Raw genomic sequence first — 14,327 nt, 5'->3', positions numbered from 1 at the left:
CGCTGGCTATAGGACATGGAGACTTCCAGTCAACCAAAGACTCAGATTTCAGAAGAACAAACTAGCACATAACAATAACGTGAGGCCTCTCCGTATTCGTACGCCTTGAAAATTTTTTAAAAAAAGACTCAAGCAAATTCGAATTCCCCATTCTCATTGTGGATCAGCACAATATCGTTGCTTCCACGGATGTTAAAGTCCACCGCCATGGTGGCTCCGATCCGCTCGACCTTGACCAACTCACCAACCGAGAATCTTTCGCCGGTGGCCACATGGTAAACCATCTGGGGCTGGATCTGGTAGGATGAGTTTGGGTACGGGGTGAAAGTGCCCATGGCAGAGAAGATATCCGAGTCCTTTGAATTGGCAATTCCAACCATGATGTTATCTGTTATCTGCCGTTAGCCAATGCCCAGCAAATCACCACGCAAGGCAAACCACTCACTGTTCTTGGCCTCGTTGATAGTAAACTCGTTTTTGCCGGTCAGCAGTTGGAAGGATCCCAGCTTGCCAGCACCGGGGTCGGTGGGTGGACCCAAATCAGGAACCTCGCGGTTGATGACCTGCAAAGCGGTGGTGCTGCCCATGACGACCTTGCCACTCGTCTTGGATCCCAGATTGATGGGCACAGACTTGCTGACGGAGACACGCACACGCTGCTCAGGCTTTCCCTCATACCGGCCACAGATGGCATAATAGGTCGGCCAGACGTCGAGCATCGCCACGCTGCCATTTGGGGTACTGGGAGAAGCTTTGAGGACGTTGCTCCAAATCTCGCCCGACATGGCGCCCGAGACAAGAGGTGGTGCCGAGAAGAAGGCATAGTCCTGGGGACCACCAGTCTGGTTGCGAACGGTAAGGCGGTACTGGTTAGGCATTTTGGATGAATTTGATCAAAAGTGGAACTGGTGGGAGGATCTTTTGCAGGAGAAGCTGACTGAACGAGGCCCTTGAGAGGAGTTGTACAAGCTGAATGTTGTGATGATCATTTGAAGCGGAAATATCTTTGTCTTTAAATAGTTGTAAAGCTGCCCTGGACAAGCACCCCTCCTCTCGGTTGGATTGACCATCTTTTTCCCCGACTGGCGTGATGAGAAATGTCATGAGTGAAGAATTGAGATAGTCCTCGTGATGGAACCATCTCAGCTGAAAGGGCTTCATCACTCCAACCTCGATAAAAGTGACGCTCGCGAATTGAACCTACCCTCCACACACACACAAACTTACACTTTCATCAGCCACTAGCGTACTTCTCGCCGGCGCTTCGCCTCTGCGAATTTCCCCAACAAACCCCGCTTTCATCGACGACGGACCTTTTTCTCTTTACATCGCAGCCGTCCAGAATGGCCGACGAGGTCCCTTTGGCTCAGGCTAAGGTTTTCAGTGATACCATGCCTCAATTGGATCTCATGGCCAGAAGCCTGTTCAACGGCGGTGCGTCGTATACCATCACTCTTCTCAACAAGACAGGCGCGAGCCAAAGCTACGCTCTTTTCAGCCAGCCCCCATCGGTGAAGCCGACGGTGGAAAGGCTCACTTCCCACGCCATCTTGGTCGCCCGAGACGTTGCCGCCCGAACAGGAAACGCTTTCTTTACCTTTCCCCGCGACAAGTACCATGCCATCTGTGGGGTCAACCAGCAAGATGACTCTGTTCACCTGCGTGTTTTGGATCGATGTGCCGTGACGCTCGGCAGTGGCCGGACCTCCAACTTTCACCGGGGGACGACCTGTGCCATGGATGCCTCCTCAGCTACGCCTTTCTTTGCCTCCTGGGCTGGACCTGCCGACGATCAGGGGGAGATCGGTGCCTTTTGCCTGCGAACACCTGGCGGGTTTACCTTTGAAAAGGCCAAAAACAGTATGTTGCTTACGACACTGACCACTCTCCTTTGACTGGTCAAAGGTTGAAAATTCCAGCTCGCTAAACATTCCGTCTCACCAGATCATTGGATTGCCGGCCTCGGTCTGTCCACTTCGGGAAATGCGCTCGTAGGCATCTACGCCTCATTTACCCCGGGCCCTCGAACGGATTATCAAATTGGGCCGAGTCAAGTCTTCTACATTGTGCCAAGGGCGCTGGATGCGAATGACCCCACCCCCGATGATTTGGACTTTTCGCAAGAATGCAAACTCGACTTTGCGTCGCTTTCTTCCAGCGTGGAGCTGGTTCATGATGATGATAACGTGATTCGGATCTTTAACCCATGAGGATTCGAGTCGCCACGAATGCAGATGCCATACATGAGCCCCGTTACCCTTCTGATCTCTCCAAGTTCCAAATCTGCGTCTTCGACAAGATGCCGCTATCGCGCATGATAGAGTGCACAGCCTCATCGAGATCCTCGAGGCCAAGCAGTTGCCACATGGCCCCATCCGAGATGCTCCATTGATAAAAGTTGCCCGAGGCATCTCGTAAAAGAAAGGTGTCATGGCCCATGGCGCGAATCACAGGTTGTAGACCGTCAATACCAAAGTCTCGAGAGAGGTTTGGTTTCGAAGGGTCAAAGAAAGTCGACAATTCCAGATGTCCGCTCTCATTGGTCCAGGTCGAGTTGGGAGGAAGATCTACCTTGACTGGCGACGGAATTGGGACGGGCGCTTCAAGGTTGTCCTGGTCACCGTCACGGGTGACGCCGTCTGGCAGCCTTTCCATTTTTGTCTGGGGATTCAACGACTGAGCAATGTACGGTTCTGTTGAGGTTCTGTTGAAATGCGTGTTTTTCCTTTCTCTCTCTCTTGAATTGATCTTTGAATTGTGTTGCGCAGGCATTATAGAAATAGAGAGACGGCAAAAGAGGGGCTGTTATTTCTGCTACTTCTTGAGGGGATAGAAGGACAGACGGATAGTGTATGAGGGGGACTCGAGGTCTGGGCCAGAATCAAGCGACCGAGTCTCCTGCACGGGCAAAGTTCAACTGCGCAGGAGAGTTCGGACGGGTAGCGGATCTCTCGAGTCTTCAGCTGGGCCCGAAGTCAGCCACCGCCGTTATCATCCCACCACGAACCATCCCTTTGAGAATGTTTGGAGCGGCGAACCCGTGGTGACAAAACGCCCCTGTTGAGTCTTCATGAAGATGATTGGAGCTGGAAGCCTCGAGCGAGTGTATCACGTCTCTCGCAAGAAATTGCCCAAGAAACCCCTCTGGCGCTCTGCCCGTTACCTCGATAAACGAGAATACGAGCAGCTGAATGCCGTCGCAGGGTCTACTGGATAGCCCAATCGGGAGGAATCTCACGCGAACTCTTGGACCATGTGCTCGCTTCTCCGCACATCACCATGCCCTGAACCAGTCTGGAGGCATTTAGGCTTTGTTAGCTCCCGTTCTAGGCCCACTCCCGAACCCAATGGCTCGGCTACGTGAACCTCATGGATCTGTGGATACTTTCCGAGCCGTGTCTGGGAGGGTTGAAAGTATAAGAGTATAAAAAGAAGATGATTTTTGCTTTCTGGGTACACCCAAATCCACCAGAGCGAACACGCACAGTCGGAATCATCAGAGATCTATACGAGCGCTCATCACACAGGCTCAAAGCAAAATCAAACCATGTCCTGGGACGCATTTACAGCCTTTGGAGGCAAACTCGACAGTGCCGTTTTTCGCGTCCGTGAATGGCAACACAGTGATCGGAGTGGCCAAAGTAAAATCTCAAAATTCATCACAGAGTGGATACAAGGCCTGCGAGAGAGTCCAGCGGAATATGGAATCCCACCGCACAGAGAAGTCGATGTAACACGCCTTCTCGATGCTTTCTTTCCCGCACCATCGGCCAGCGGAGATGGGATCGTCCCGATTCGAATCAGATCCGCACCAGGGTTTCCAGACTCGCTACGCCGCATTAGTCCCGTCGAGGTTCGATTTGGCCCTAACGACACATTAGTACCCATTGCGGACGCTCCGAACGCACTCGGTTACATTTTTAGCGTAGTGCGCCCGCCTGATGCAGGGAATCCGACCTTGGAGAGCTATCTCCTTCCGCTTTCTATCTTCTACGCGTGGCTGTTGTATGCCGTTTTTCTTGAACCGGTCTCATCACAGGGACCGGTCATCACCAATGTTCCCGTCGAGGCTTGTCTCATGTACTTGCCTGGCTCCCTGGGTGCCTCGTCCGCGCCGATCTATTTCCTGGGCGCGACGTGGTCTGGTGCGGACCCAGGTGATGCAGAGGGTGCTGCCAGCACTGAAAATGACGAGAGACAAATGGACCTGTGGACTAACTGTTCACTCGTTCAACCGGCATTGAATTTGAACCCGAATGCTCATCTACCAGAACTGTCACCCGGCACGAAAAAGATCGCCGCGCGACGTCTCAATGAATACATTCTTGGTAAAACGAGCAGCCCAGAGAGTCCTGTTCCTTCATTTCTCAGCCCAATATTCAATGATATCTTCCCGCCTATACCCGGTATGGAAGGTGAAATTGGCCTCCGAGAGTTTGTCTTTGCCTTGTCACTTCTCGTCAAAGCCGATGCCAAGCAGCCTTTGGGCGTGGCCGTTGAACCTGACCTGCTCATCGCGAATACAAAGTTGGAGCCCCGGCTGATGGATCTACTCTTACCATTCGTGGACTGTTTGGTGGGTGTCATCGATCCGGCGAAACTTACCATGATGGTTCAGAAACTTGTTCAATTCTACATCACTCCCCATGTAATTATCCCAGTTAGCAATCTTGAGCTGCCCCTAGGCCCGCAGTCGAAGGCGATACTCGATCCACTGGCTCTGTCCTTACCGGGTCTACTGCTTCCCAAGATTACCGAAAAGCTCGAAAGCTTACGCCGTCACATTCAGCACGAATATTTGAGTACAAATGACCAGGAAAGATTTGTTGAACGGAAATACTTCATTGCTGATACGAGTCCCTATGGACGACTGGCGGAAACCGCACCTGTTTTTGTACTGTCGTAAGTAGAATTTCTCTACACAAGGTTGATCAAACATAAAAGAAGTCATTTTCAAGCTGACTTCTCATTAGCCCCAGGGTTTTTGGCCCGACTCTGCCTATGAGTGACCTAGCAAGTCTCCGCGGCGTCAATCTATCTGTCCGCGTCCTCGGTCAAGCCATCATCGGCGGGGCTTTTGACCAGAATTTTTCCAGCGAAATTCTGGATCAGGCGTCTTCTCAGGAGATCAATGGTCAATCCGTGAAAACTGCCGTCATTGGCCCTCCCAGTCGGGAAAGTCAAGTACTTCTTCAACAGACGCAGACGCGAGGAGAATGTTCTTTTGAGGACTACACCGCAGATGTCAGAGCTGCTTGTCCACACACATGTAAACTTTGGCCAAGCTTGAATGTATGATTGTCTCGTATGGAAGTCTACTATAAGAACTTGCTCTTGGAGTGCTTCGTCCCCCAAGTCACACTGTCAGACGGGGTTGAAGTTTCGAAATTAAATCATTTCTCTATCTATGGGATCCCAAAGTCACTAGATCCCACGTAACTGGCCAGGGCCATGTCTTTTTGTACCGGGCAACCCCCATCTTCAAGGCGAACTAGAAACGGCTGAATAGAGTCCCGTTACCATACGCAATCTGGGTCCCTCGCTTGGATTGTTTTTATTAAAATTGGGTCTTTTCTCAAGCACGATGGCCTCATCGCCTAGCCCAGAACCAGTGTCGAGATGGGAAGACTTTTCCAGATCAATCTAGGTTTGTGCCAATCTTGGAAGTTAAAAGATCGAGACATTCATTTACTTTTTGAGAAATGCTCACCTGATTTACTGTGGCTGGCTGAACGTCACAGGTGATCATGTTTAATGAACTCAAACTGCATTGGGAAAGGGCTCACCTCAGAGGAGACATGACTCTCTTGGGCGATGATCTTGTTTCTTTCTTTCTCTCTTTCCCCCCCCTCGTGGATGCCTTTTACACACGTGGAACCATAAACTTTCCCAGTGGAATATATCTATACATTCCAGTTAATATTCGCCCTTCACCCGCTCAGGTTCAGAGTGTGGCTGGAGATCAAAGAGGCCCTCTCTTTTCACTTTCATTGTATTTGCCCCGCCATGAACAAGCTCCCCGAAGACCGTCCTGCATTCCTACTTGATCTGGATAGATGGACCATACGCCGATTCGACGACTGCTGGAAAGATTTCCGCTCTGATCTACGAAGCAAAGGATTTGGTGCCATCTCGTATGCTTGGGGTAGATGGAAAGACCGGACCCGGTTTGCCAGAAACGGTCCCGATCCAGATGATGATCGATATCCCGCGTTTGATATTGGTCACGATGCCAAGAATCAACCACTGTCGTGGGTGTTCCCTATCGCCATTAAAGCCCCCGGGCAGACAGAGGAGCAATTCACCGTTGCCGATGCGCGCAAGGCTCTTGGAACTCTTGGGTTGAGGTTTGTGTGGTGGGACTGGGCGTGTATTCCTCAGGGGTTTGTCCAACCTCCCGACCCGAGCAAGGCGCAGTATCAGATTCATCCGGAGCTTCTGCCCGTTTTGGACCAGGAAATGAACAAAATGCGCTATGTCTATCCCAACTCCAAGCGTGGTCTTATCTGGGCGCACAACGGAGAATGGGGTCAAAATGGTCCGTTAGAGCAGGCTATCCAGGCGTGCTGCAATTTTCCCTTGTACCCCAGCCTGACCAGAACGGTGGTGGAAGTGGAGGACGTGGTGGCTAAGCTCGAGGCCGCCAACCTTTCCGAGCAATGGCTTCAATCCCTTTGGTGTTTCCAGGAAGGTGTGCTGTTCAGCCATCCCAATCGTCATGCAGATCCTCCGCCCGCGGTGTTTCTGGACCGCTATGCCAGGCCGTTGGATGTCACTTCGATTCGAGGCCAAGCGGATCTTGCGGATTTGATCTTGGTGGCCTCGTCAATTGCAAGTACCATTGTTTTTTATCTTCGTCGACAAGCTGAAGATCCGCAAGAAGATCCCTTTGAAAATTTCCCGGCCCCCCGAGACAAACGGTCTTTGTACTTTAAACCGTGGTGTTTTGACGCAGCTTACCATGTTGACGCGCGCCAAATGATGGATCGTGTCGTTCGTAAGTATTCGCGTCTGGTTTTTGCCCTTTGTTCTTTTTCCTTTTTCTTCCTTTTTTGCTTTTTGCCCCTTTGGATTTAGAAATGCTTTCCACAAGCTGACGGTTTCTCTTTGTCTTGCAGGAACGGGACTGGTGTTTTACACTGCCCAAAGTCCTCTATCCCTATTGAATGCTCGATGGAACCGTGAACGGGGCCAGTATTCGCAGTTGGCTGATATCGAAGTCAACACCATCATAGGTGCCTTGGAAGTTGACATTGCCATATACCAACAGCAGGCCAGCGCTTTGCCAGAAAGTGACAGGCTTGCCGTTCATCGCGAGGGAATGCTTTGTGAAATCTTCAAGATCTACCAGTGGCGAATGCTGCTGTTCGCAACAGCCATGCGTCAACCCAGTACCACCATGAAACCGGTCTGGCCAAGTCTGGTCGAAGTCCGAAATAAAACCCAAAAGATACCCACTTTCACCTCTCTGGAGTATTTCCTCTCGTCTGTTCATTTGGCGCAACGCTTCAAGCCACCTCCACCACGATATGTGGGTGAACCGGCACCCGCGCCGCCTCCCATCCCAGCGAATCAATTTGCGTTGCCAACCTTGGAGTATTCGCGAGATCATCAGTACTTGATCATGCATGGTCTGTCGGGGTTCCGAATGTTTGATCTGCAGAACTATACAAATGATAACCCCCTGTGGATAAAGTGCATGTTCTACACGTATGAGGGAAACAGTGCAGGGCATGGCATTTTCGCCCCAGGGTTCATGACGGTCCCCTTTGAGGAATGGACCAAAGCGTTTCAGACCACGGTGGTGCTAGTGCCAGTCGAGCATTTGCCAGGAAAAGGTCCCGACATGATGCCGTGGGAAAAAAAGAACCGTCTACGGTGTGTGGTTTTGAACAACTTCGGTTCCCCGGCGGCGTTGAAGTACCCTTCAAACACTGTTTCCAAGCTTGCAGGGACGTTTGTGGGCATAGTGGATATTGAAGGTGCTCCCTCTCTGGAAGATGGGACCCTAGAGTTGACGGACGATGTTGCGATTTTCTGATAAGAATTGAGGTTGTTCGGAAAGGTGGACTACCCATTGAGGGTGACCCAATTTAAGTTATTGGGCGATCGTTTTTTTGACCAATCAGTCTTTCTATTTCGTCGTTTTCCCTCTGGCAATGTCTAGACCTTTCCCCTCATATGATGCTTTCGGGTCGAGAAGTTCGGATGTCAATTAGTTGAGCGAAGGAGCCTTCCACCTCGACTTATTCGGTTCATGACTGCAAAATTCCATCATCGTCTCGAGGGTAAAGCCCACTTCTGTTCCCATCACACTCCTTTCCAGATTTCCATACTGGTGAGAAGCGTGCTCAGCACCATGGTCAATCCCACAATCAAGTCTCCCGTGCGCATCCACCCCAAAAGCGTGGCTGGGAGCAACAGATCGCAACTCTCCGCAACGATTTGTCGTACTAATTTGAAGTTGCCAGTCTCTGCGGTGCCAGCTGGACTAGCCGCCTTGGTCTTTCCCTGGTCTGGTTTGGGAGTGGCCTTTTCCTTGGTGGCTGTGTTCTCTGGAAGAGGCTTTGCCGGGGAAGAGAAAAGCAACGCATACATTGCCCCTGCGATGGAGAATGCCAAAGCGTAGAACCAAAAGGTATTGGCTTCTTGCATCACTCGTCCTTCCCAGGAGACAAGATAGATGTTCATGGCGTGAAGCTATCAGAATTAGCTCCATCCTCAGGGACCACTCGTGTTTTTCCTAGTTGTAGATACCCACGTACAATAGTCAAGTCCTCAAGCAGGAAATATAGTGCAAAGCAGGTGTATTTGGCCAGATCTAGCCACCCGGCGACGGAGTTCACGCCATCCTTGCCGAGCAAGTCAGAGACATGCTGAAATGATCCGATGAAGCCAAAGAATCGGAAGAACCGACGAGCTGATGTGGGAGGGCGCAGGGTCGAGTCAGTATAGGGAGAACCAGGGAGAACCAAACCTCCATACATGCGAAAAGGAGGAATGGAATCTGAAGGTATCAAACAACATACTCAGCGCCAATTGCGCTTTGGCCGTGGTAAAGCGCACGGCAGTACTGCCCACAGTAAACACTGCGGCGATCTGCGAGAGGGACTGGATCAAACGGAGAGTCTTTTCTAGTCCCGGCCCCGAGTTCAAGAATCGACCTAATTGGGAAACCATAATTGCCCTCAGTCGGATGCAGGTTTGGCGTTGCAGGGGTTTCAAAGAGGTATCCAATTTTCTATGCTGGAGAAAGGAGATAACCCAACGTTGTCGAGAAGGTTGTCAAACTAGTAGTTCCTCCTTGGCATCACGGAGGTCGGCAGTTTGCTTATTCATCGCGGGCCAGAGTGGTCTCTAGCGGGACAAGGCCGAGTCTCTGACTCTCTACGCTGCCAGTTGGTTAGTGGTCGGTGGGAAAGTCCAGTCTGATACAGTCTGCATCTCCAACCAAGGGTGTGCAGTTGGATTGAAGCTGTTTTTGTATTTGCCAGAGGCGGATGCTAGTTTCAATTCACGAAACTGGCGAAACGATAGATGGAGGAAGTAAGGGGGTTCCAACTCGTGGCGTAGGAGAGGCGGGCATGTCACTTGATTCGTCAAGTTCATGTTACGACTGAAACGATACTCTCTTGAAGGTCAACGCCTGTCGAGCGGGACAGGAAAGACATTTGAACATAAGTTCGGACGAGGGACAGACACCTCCTTCATTTGGAAGAAGGCGTCGAGACTCATTCCACCAAACTTCGGGCGGGCCAATCTGGCTGTTTAAAGTGATTTACTTGTGAATCGGCTGCCATCGCAAACGACTCTCGAATCTCGCCCGATGACTGATGCAAAAATGACCCACGTAGTAAGCGGTGGTTTAATTGACCGATGGTCGTCTTTGGAAGATTGCAATTAATGTGCAAGAAATGGTATTTGTCCATTGCCCGGGCCTGCCTATGGACGGAATGTGCATGCCTTCATGCTCCGAAGTTGAGTGGATCCACTACCGTCCCTTTCCTCCAGAAATATCCTGTCCCAAGCGATACCCGCCAACCTTCTCCCATTCCACCTTCTGGCGGGTGATGGGCAGCTGCCGTCGGAGTCCCTTAAAGGCACCCTCGGCCATCTGCACAAAGGCCCGATTCAGCTCCTCCTGGTAGTCGCGCTCGGCAATTGCAATGCGAGAGATGATGGACTCGGCAGTGACTGAGTTGACTGACAGTTTGATCGGCTTCGTGGTATTCATGGCGACATTGCCATCCTCATAGTAATGTACATCCACATGGATCTTACCCGTCACGGAGGTGGACGCGGCGGAGACGGGGACCTGGTAAATAGCGCGGAAACGGCCGTTCCTGAGAAAAGAAGCAAGATCAGTGAGGGCCAAAGGTACTCCGTGCCCGATAGAGCTCTAATGGGTGCGTTGAGAAGGAAATCACATCCTCGAGTCGGTACGTACCAGAAGTTGTTGGGAGAGTAGCGGTTGGCAACCAGAAGAATCGCCACAGCTGAGTCGTTCTCGATGGGGTAGACACCATACGAGCAATTGGGATAGTGCTCTTTTGCGTGAACACCGAGCGATTTAAGCAGGGATTTACTGCGGTAAAGGTCAGACAGCGCAACGCGAGCGCGTACAATCGATTCACTCTCACATCAAATCGGCGTTTTGGGATTCAAGAGGTAGGGATTGCGCATTTGAGGCGGTCTTTAATCGCATCTTGGTCAGTCATCTTCTGACACGGTACGTGAATGGTGTTGAGGCTACCAAAGAGAAGAGAAGCTCACCTGGGTGGTGTGGTCGATTTCAAATGAGGTCTGGCTCTCTGTGTCGAAGTACCGGTTGTCTTCCAGTCGGTTGAACTCGCTGACAATCACCTGAGGACAGCCCGCTCATCAGCATCCAATGAACCTTTCGGGTCCATCACGCACGGCTCGTTCATAATGGATATTTCACTCCGCGCACCTCTTGACTTGACCCAGGAAGCTTCACGGTGGCCAGCTGGCTCTCGTTGTATCGAGCAAAGGCGGGAGCAAGGGAAGGGAGAATGTCGTCGCCATCGGAGGTCAGAGTCTGCACATCTATAATCGGGCGTCAAGACTCAGCAGGAATCCCAGCAACAGATTGTGCATTGCGGGCAAGTGCTTGGAAGACAGTCGCGACGGCTAGGATTTAATTGCAAGGAAAGGCGGAATTCGTACCAGCAACAACATCGGCGAGCTAAATGAAAAAAGACCGGAACCTGAACGTCAGCCAAAGTTGAGCCGGATTTGAGTGAAGGGCCGCATGAGATTGGTAGAGGGGCGACTGAAGGACGAGGGGTAATGCTGGACGAGGGAGAGAGCTCTCCGCGGAAGGATGGACACCATACCTCGCCAGGAGGAGCGCCCTCAATAAAAGACGACACAAGCTCAATGGTCGAAGACATGTCGAATCGTAAGCAGCAGCACCGGATCGCAGAAGGGAGACGGGGGGAGATTCAACAGACAGGCGGATGTTGACCTGGAAGTGGAGGACCCGTTGGAGCTGTCGGGCGGAAGGGACCCGCACGTGTTTTTGGCGGCTGGACTCTCCGCGTGGCTTGGCTGTACGTTTGATTCTCTCAAGTAGAAGAGCAGTTTAGGATTCTGAATTGCTGTATTTTTGCCTTGAGTATTGATGAAAGCATGTTGATGTCTCTTCAAATTGTAAAAAGAAAACATACGTATGATCGAGACAATCTCATGCATCCTGTGTTGGAGACCTTTGGAAGCAGGAATGCCCGAGGTCTCCGAATCATCTGTAACTTGTCCGGTCTGACGACATAACCCGCCGCAAGAAACTCCCTAGTCTCACGTCCTACAAGTCGATGTCAATGAGAGCCGTAGAACACAGGGTGTGCTCACATGGATGGATTTCCATAGAACGAAGAATAAAAATAGGTGTATCTCTGACTAGTCCATTCGAACACCATGCAGATAAGCAAAAAAAGTGAGCTCCGCCCCGAAAACTCCTCGCACCGGCTTCCATCATAAACCAGCCCATAATCCAATATACGCGCCGAGAAAATCAAAAATGAGTGCAGGGAGGTAAGCCCCCAAGGGGCCACCCCAGGTCAAGAATTCACTCAATGCTCATATTCATAAATCCGTCACTAGCTTCGGTCATGCCCTGCAGACCGACCCGCTTCGTCGTCCCTGCATGGAGGCTGGTCCGGTGGCCACCGGGCGTGTTCCCAGTACCAGGACTGCCACCATTGCCGGTTTTGCTCATGCCCTCGCTCGGGCTGAAGCCATTACCAGGCTCCACGACTGGGCGCTCCGAGAACGGAGGTCCAAGCTTAGACGGCGGACCCCATATGTTAGGTCCACTAGTGTCAATCGTTGACGAATGGGCCAAGACGGGACTTCCTTGCGTACTCACGCTGGGCGAGACGGCCCGTCGTTTGAAAAGGTTTGGGTCGAGATCGTCGTCTCGGCGACGCTTGCGACAGATTTCTCCAATCGCGGACATGCCCGGGGCATGCGGGGTGGAAGATCGAGACCGCTGCTTTGATTCGGTCGCAGACCCCAAGGTGGTGGAGGGAGTCAAGTCCATTGAGATGTCCTCGTCCGTAGGGAACACCGACCCCCCTTGCCGAGTCGGAGGGGGAGTGCGATATCGTCCGTCCATGGCGTTCCAGAATTCAACCCCACCAGAGTTCTGGCTCGCATGCTTACTGAAACTGTTGGCTGAAGCCATCGACATTTCAGGCTTCGGCGCGGTATCCGTGGGGTCCATGTCGAGCGTATCTGGCCCCGGCTGCGACGGCCGAAGCGAGGGAACCGCATGTAAAGGGGGGGATGTCTCGGGCTCCGTATCACGGACCTGCCGGACGACTTCCGCTTCACGTTTCATGTCGCTATCGACAGGCGCACCTTCTTCCATCAGCGCAGCCCGGATCCGGGCAAAGGTCTTTGTTTTAGGCTACGTGAAACAGCGAGTGGTCGGTCAGCCTGAGAAACTCCTGACCATGGGCGAACACGTGCTCCAAGCATAGAATGGACTTACCAAGAGACTTCCACGACGAGTCACGGCTCTTCGAATCACGCCCAGCGGGCCACTTTCAGGATGCGATACTCCAGAGGGACTCCCTCCACGAGCGCCACGGCTCTCGCCATCGTCGCTAAGATCAGACAGCCGCAGATCTCGAGTGCCCAAACTGAGGGACTCACGGCGGGAATGAATGGAATGCCGAGGCGCAAAATAACCAGCTCCTGGATTTTCAACGCTCTTCATCACGGGGGGAGAATGGGGACCTGGGCTCGGCTTGGAGCTATTCCCACTGGCGCTGCTTGAGCTGTGCCGGCTCCGCCCCTTGCGAATTCGAGCGCGCTGGAAGCTCATCAAGCTGGCCGCAGCTTGAGAGTAACCGCCCATCCACTCGTTGCCGGGGCTTTGAACGGGACCACTCGCAAAGAGGCTGGACGCACTCCCCATCCTCGCTGCCTGTGGCGTGCTGAGAATCACATCATCGCGGTCACCCATCATGGCGTCATCATCATCTTCGCTACTACTGGTATCAGACTCCATCATGTTCACACTCGAGACTGAACTGGAGATCGCCGTGCGGTCTGCGGGTCCAGAAGTCGAAAATGGCGGGCCGGAGGTGAGACCTGGGGAGCTACGCCGCTGTGGAATCATCATACCTCGCCCTCCAACGGTTGGTGAGGAGTCGGGCGAGGATTCTGCGAGTGTCGAATGATGTAGATTGGTGCAAGCGCGAGAGAAATCAAGACCGCGAGAGCGTCGTGGCAGGACTGAGCCAGGCGATCCATAGGCGATTTGAGTGGAGTCGAGTTTGGGGGAGAGGGGCGCACGATTGGTGATGGATGGAGATAGGGCGACTTTGGAGTTCAGATTCAGTGAGAGGTTCGGATGGTGCAGCGTCGTCGATCTGCTCGGCGTTGCTGGTATGGACGGGATGGCGCTGTCGTCCTTGCTGGGGGGTCGACTTAGGTCCCCCGACGAGGGCTGCGCCATGGTTGTAGGCCGTGAGGCATCAGAAAGTGATCGTGACTTGGGTGAGTGTGGCATATATTCTCGTTGCGACGAGAAAGGGTCGGCTTGAATTTGGGATTGTGATAGTTGTTGGCTGAGCTTGCTTTCAAACGCGCCGCTGGAGGAGCTGCGCCCCGGAACCGAAGGGCGTACCTGCGCCATTCTCCAGAGCTCAGTTTGATCTTTGGCTGGACGCGAGCATCGTCGGTGAAAGCACAGTCTGTCAAATGACAGAAATTATCAAAGCAGTTGAAGGTGCCAAATCCACATGAGTTGGTCAAGTGGGGAATCCTTTTCCACTTGGCGAGGAATCCCGTTGAAT

General features: G+C 52.3%; 8 protein-coding genes across 8 annotated transcripts; 3 read left to right on the top strand and 5 right to left on the bottom strand.

The window, feature by feature from the left end:
• Positions 1 to 128: 128 nt before the first annotated feature.
• Positions 129 to 878, bottom strand: POX_e07302 (uncharacterized protein; the record flags this gene model as incomplete). The annotated part of the gene is made up of 2 exons (XM_050116109.1): positions 129 to 388; positions 446 to 878. 2 exons carry the CDS (start codon positions 876 to 878, stop codon positions 129 to 131), a joined length of 693 nt encoding a protein of 230 aa, XP_049968569.1.
• A 465-nt stretch (positions 879 to 1,343) lies between these two features.
• On the top strand, positions 1,344 to 2,210 carry POX_e07301 (uncharacterized protein; the record flags this gene model as incomplete). Its single annotated transcript, XM_050116108.1, has 2 exons — positions 1,344 to 1,860; positions 1,945 to 2,210. 2 exons carry the CDS (start codon positions 1,344 to 1,346, stop codon positions 2,208 to 2,210), a joined length of 783 nt encoding a protein of 260 aa, XP_049968568.1.
• A 43-nt stretch (positions 2,211 to 2,253) lies between these two features.
• On the bottom strand, positions 2,254 to 2,655 carry POX_e07300 (uncharacterized protein; the record flags this gene model as incomplete). Its single annotated transcript, XM_050116107.1, has 1 exon — positions 2,254 to 2,655. The coding sequence occupies one exon, from the start codon at positions 2,653 to 2,655 to the stop codon at positions 2,254 to 2,256; it is 402 nt and encodes a 133-aa protein (XP_049968567.1).
• Positions 2,656 to 3,547: 892 nt separating this feature from the next.
• POX_e07299 (uncharacterized protein) lies at positions 3,548 to 5,290 on the top strand (the record flags this gene model as incomplete). Its single annotated transcript, XM_050116106.1, has 3 exons — positions 3,548 to 4,902; positions 4,974 to 5,184; positions 5,243 to 5,290. 3 exons carry the CDS (start codon positions 3,548 to 3,550, stop codon positions 5,288 to 5,290), a joined length of 1,614 nt encoding a protein of 537 aa, XP_049968566.1.
• Positions 5,291 to 6,006: 716 nt separating this feature from the next.
• On the top strand, positions 6,007 to 8,041 carry POX_e07298 (uncharacterized protein; the record flags this gene model as incomplete). The annotated part of the gene is made up of 2 exons (XM_050116105.1): positions 6,007 to 6,997; positions 7,119 to 8,041. The coding sequence occupies 2 exons, from the start codon at positions 6,007 to 6,009 to the stop codon at positions 8,039 to 8,041; spliced, it is 1,914 nt and encodes a 637-aa protein (XP_049968565.1).
• A 269-nt stretch (positions 8,042 to 8,310) lies between these two features.
• On the bottom strand, positions 8,311 to 9,180 carry POX_e07297 (uncharacterized protein; the record flags this gene model as incomplete). Its single annotated transcript, XM_050116104.1, has 3 exons — positions 8,311 to 8,700; positions 8,766 to 8,977; positions 9,030 to 9,180. 3 exons carry the CDS (start codon positions 9,178 to 9,180, stop codon positions 8,311 to 8,313), a joined length of 753 nt encoding a protein of 250 aa, XP_049968564.1.
• Positions 9,181 to 9,991: 811 nt separating this feature from the next.
• Positions 9,992 to 11,414, bottom strand: POX_e07296 (F-actin-capping protein subunit alpha; the record flags this gene model as incomplete). The annotated part of the gene is made up of 7 exons (XM_050116103.1): positions 9,992 to 10,343; positions 10,448 to 10,585; positions 10,641 to 10,693; positions 10,774 to 10,863; positions 10,952 to 11,067; positions 11,188 to 11,206; positions 11,358 to 11,414. 7 exons carry the CDS (start codon positions 11,412 to 11,414, stop codon positions 9,992 to 9,994), a joined length of 825 nt encoding a protein of 274 aa, XP_049968563.1.
• A 674-nt stretch (positions 11,415 to 12,088) lies between these two features.
• POX_e07295 (uncharacterized protein) lies at positions 12,089 to 14,167 on the bottom strand (the record flags this gene model as incomplete). The annotated part of the gene is made up of 2 exons (XM_050116102.1): positions 12,089 to 12,931; positions 13,016 to 14,167. The coding sequence occupies 2 exons, from the start codon at positions 14,165 to 14,167 to the stop codon at positions 12,089 to 12,091; spliced, it is 1,995 nt and encodes a 664-aa protein (XP_049968562.1).
• Between the last annotated feature and the right edge of the window lie 160 nt (positions 14,168 to 14,327).

This window comes from Penicillium oxalicum, chromosome V (genome assembly GCF_001723175.1).
Source record: "Penicillium oxalicum strain HP7-1 chromosome V, whole genome shotgun sequence".
Taxonomy (NCBI): Eukaryota; Fungi; Ascomycota; class Eurotiomycetes; order Eurotiales; family Aspergillaceae; genus Penicillium; species Penicillium oxalicum.
The sequence above is the reverse complement of the archived record's forward strand: the minus strand, read 5'-3'. Positions and strand labels throughout refer to the sequence as shown.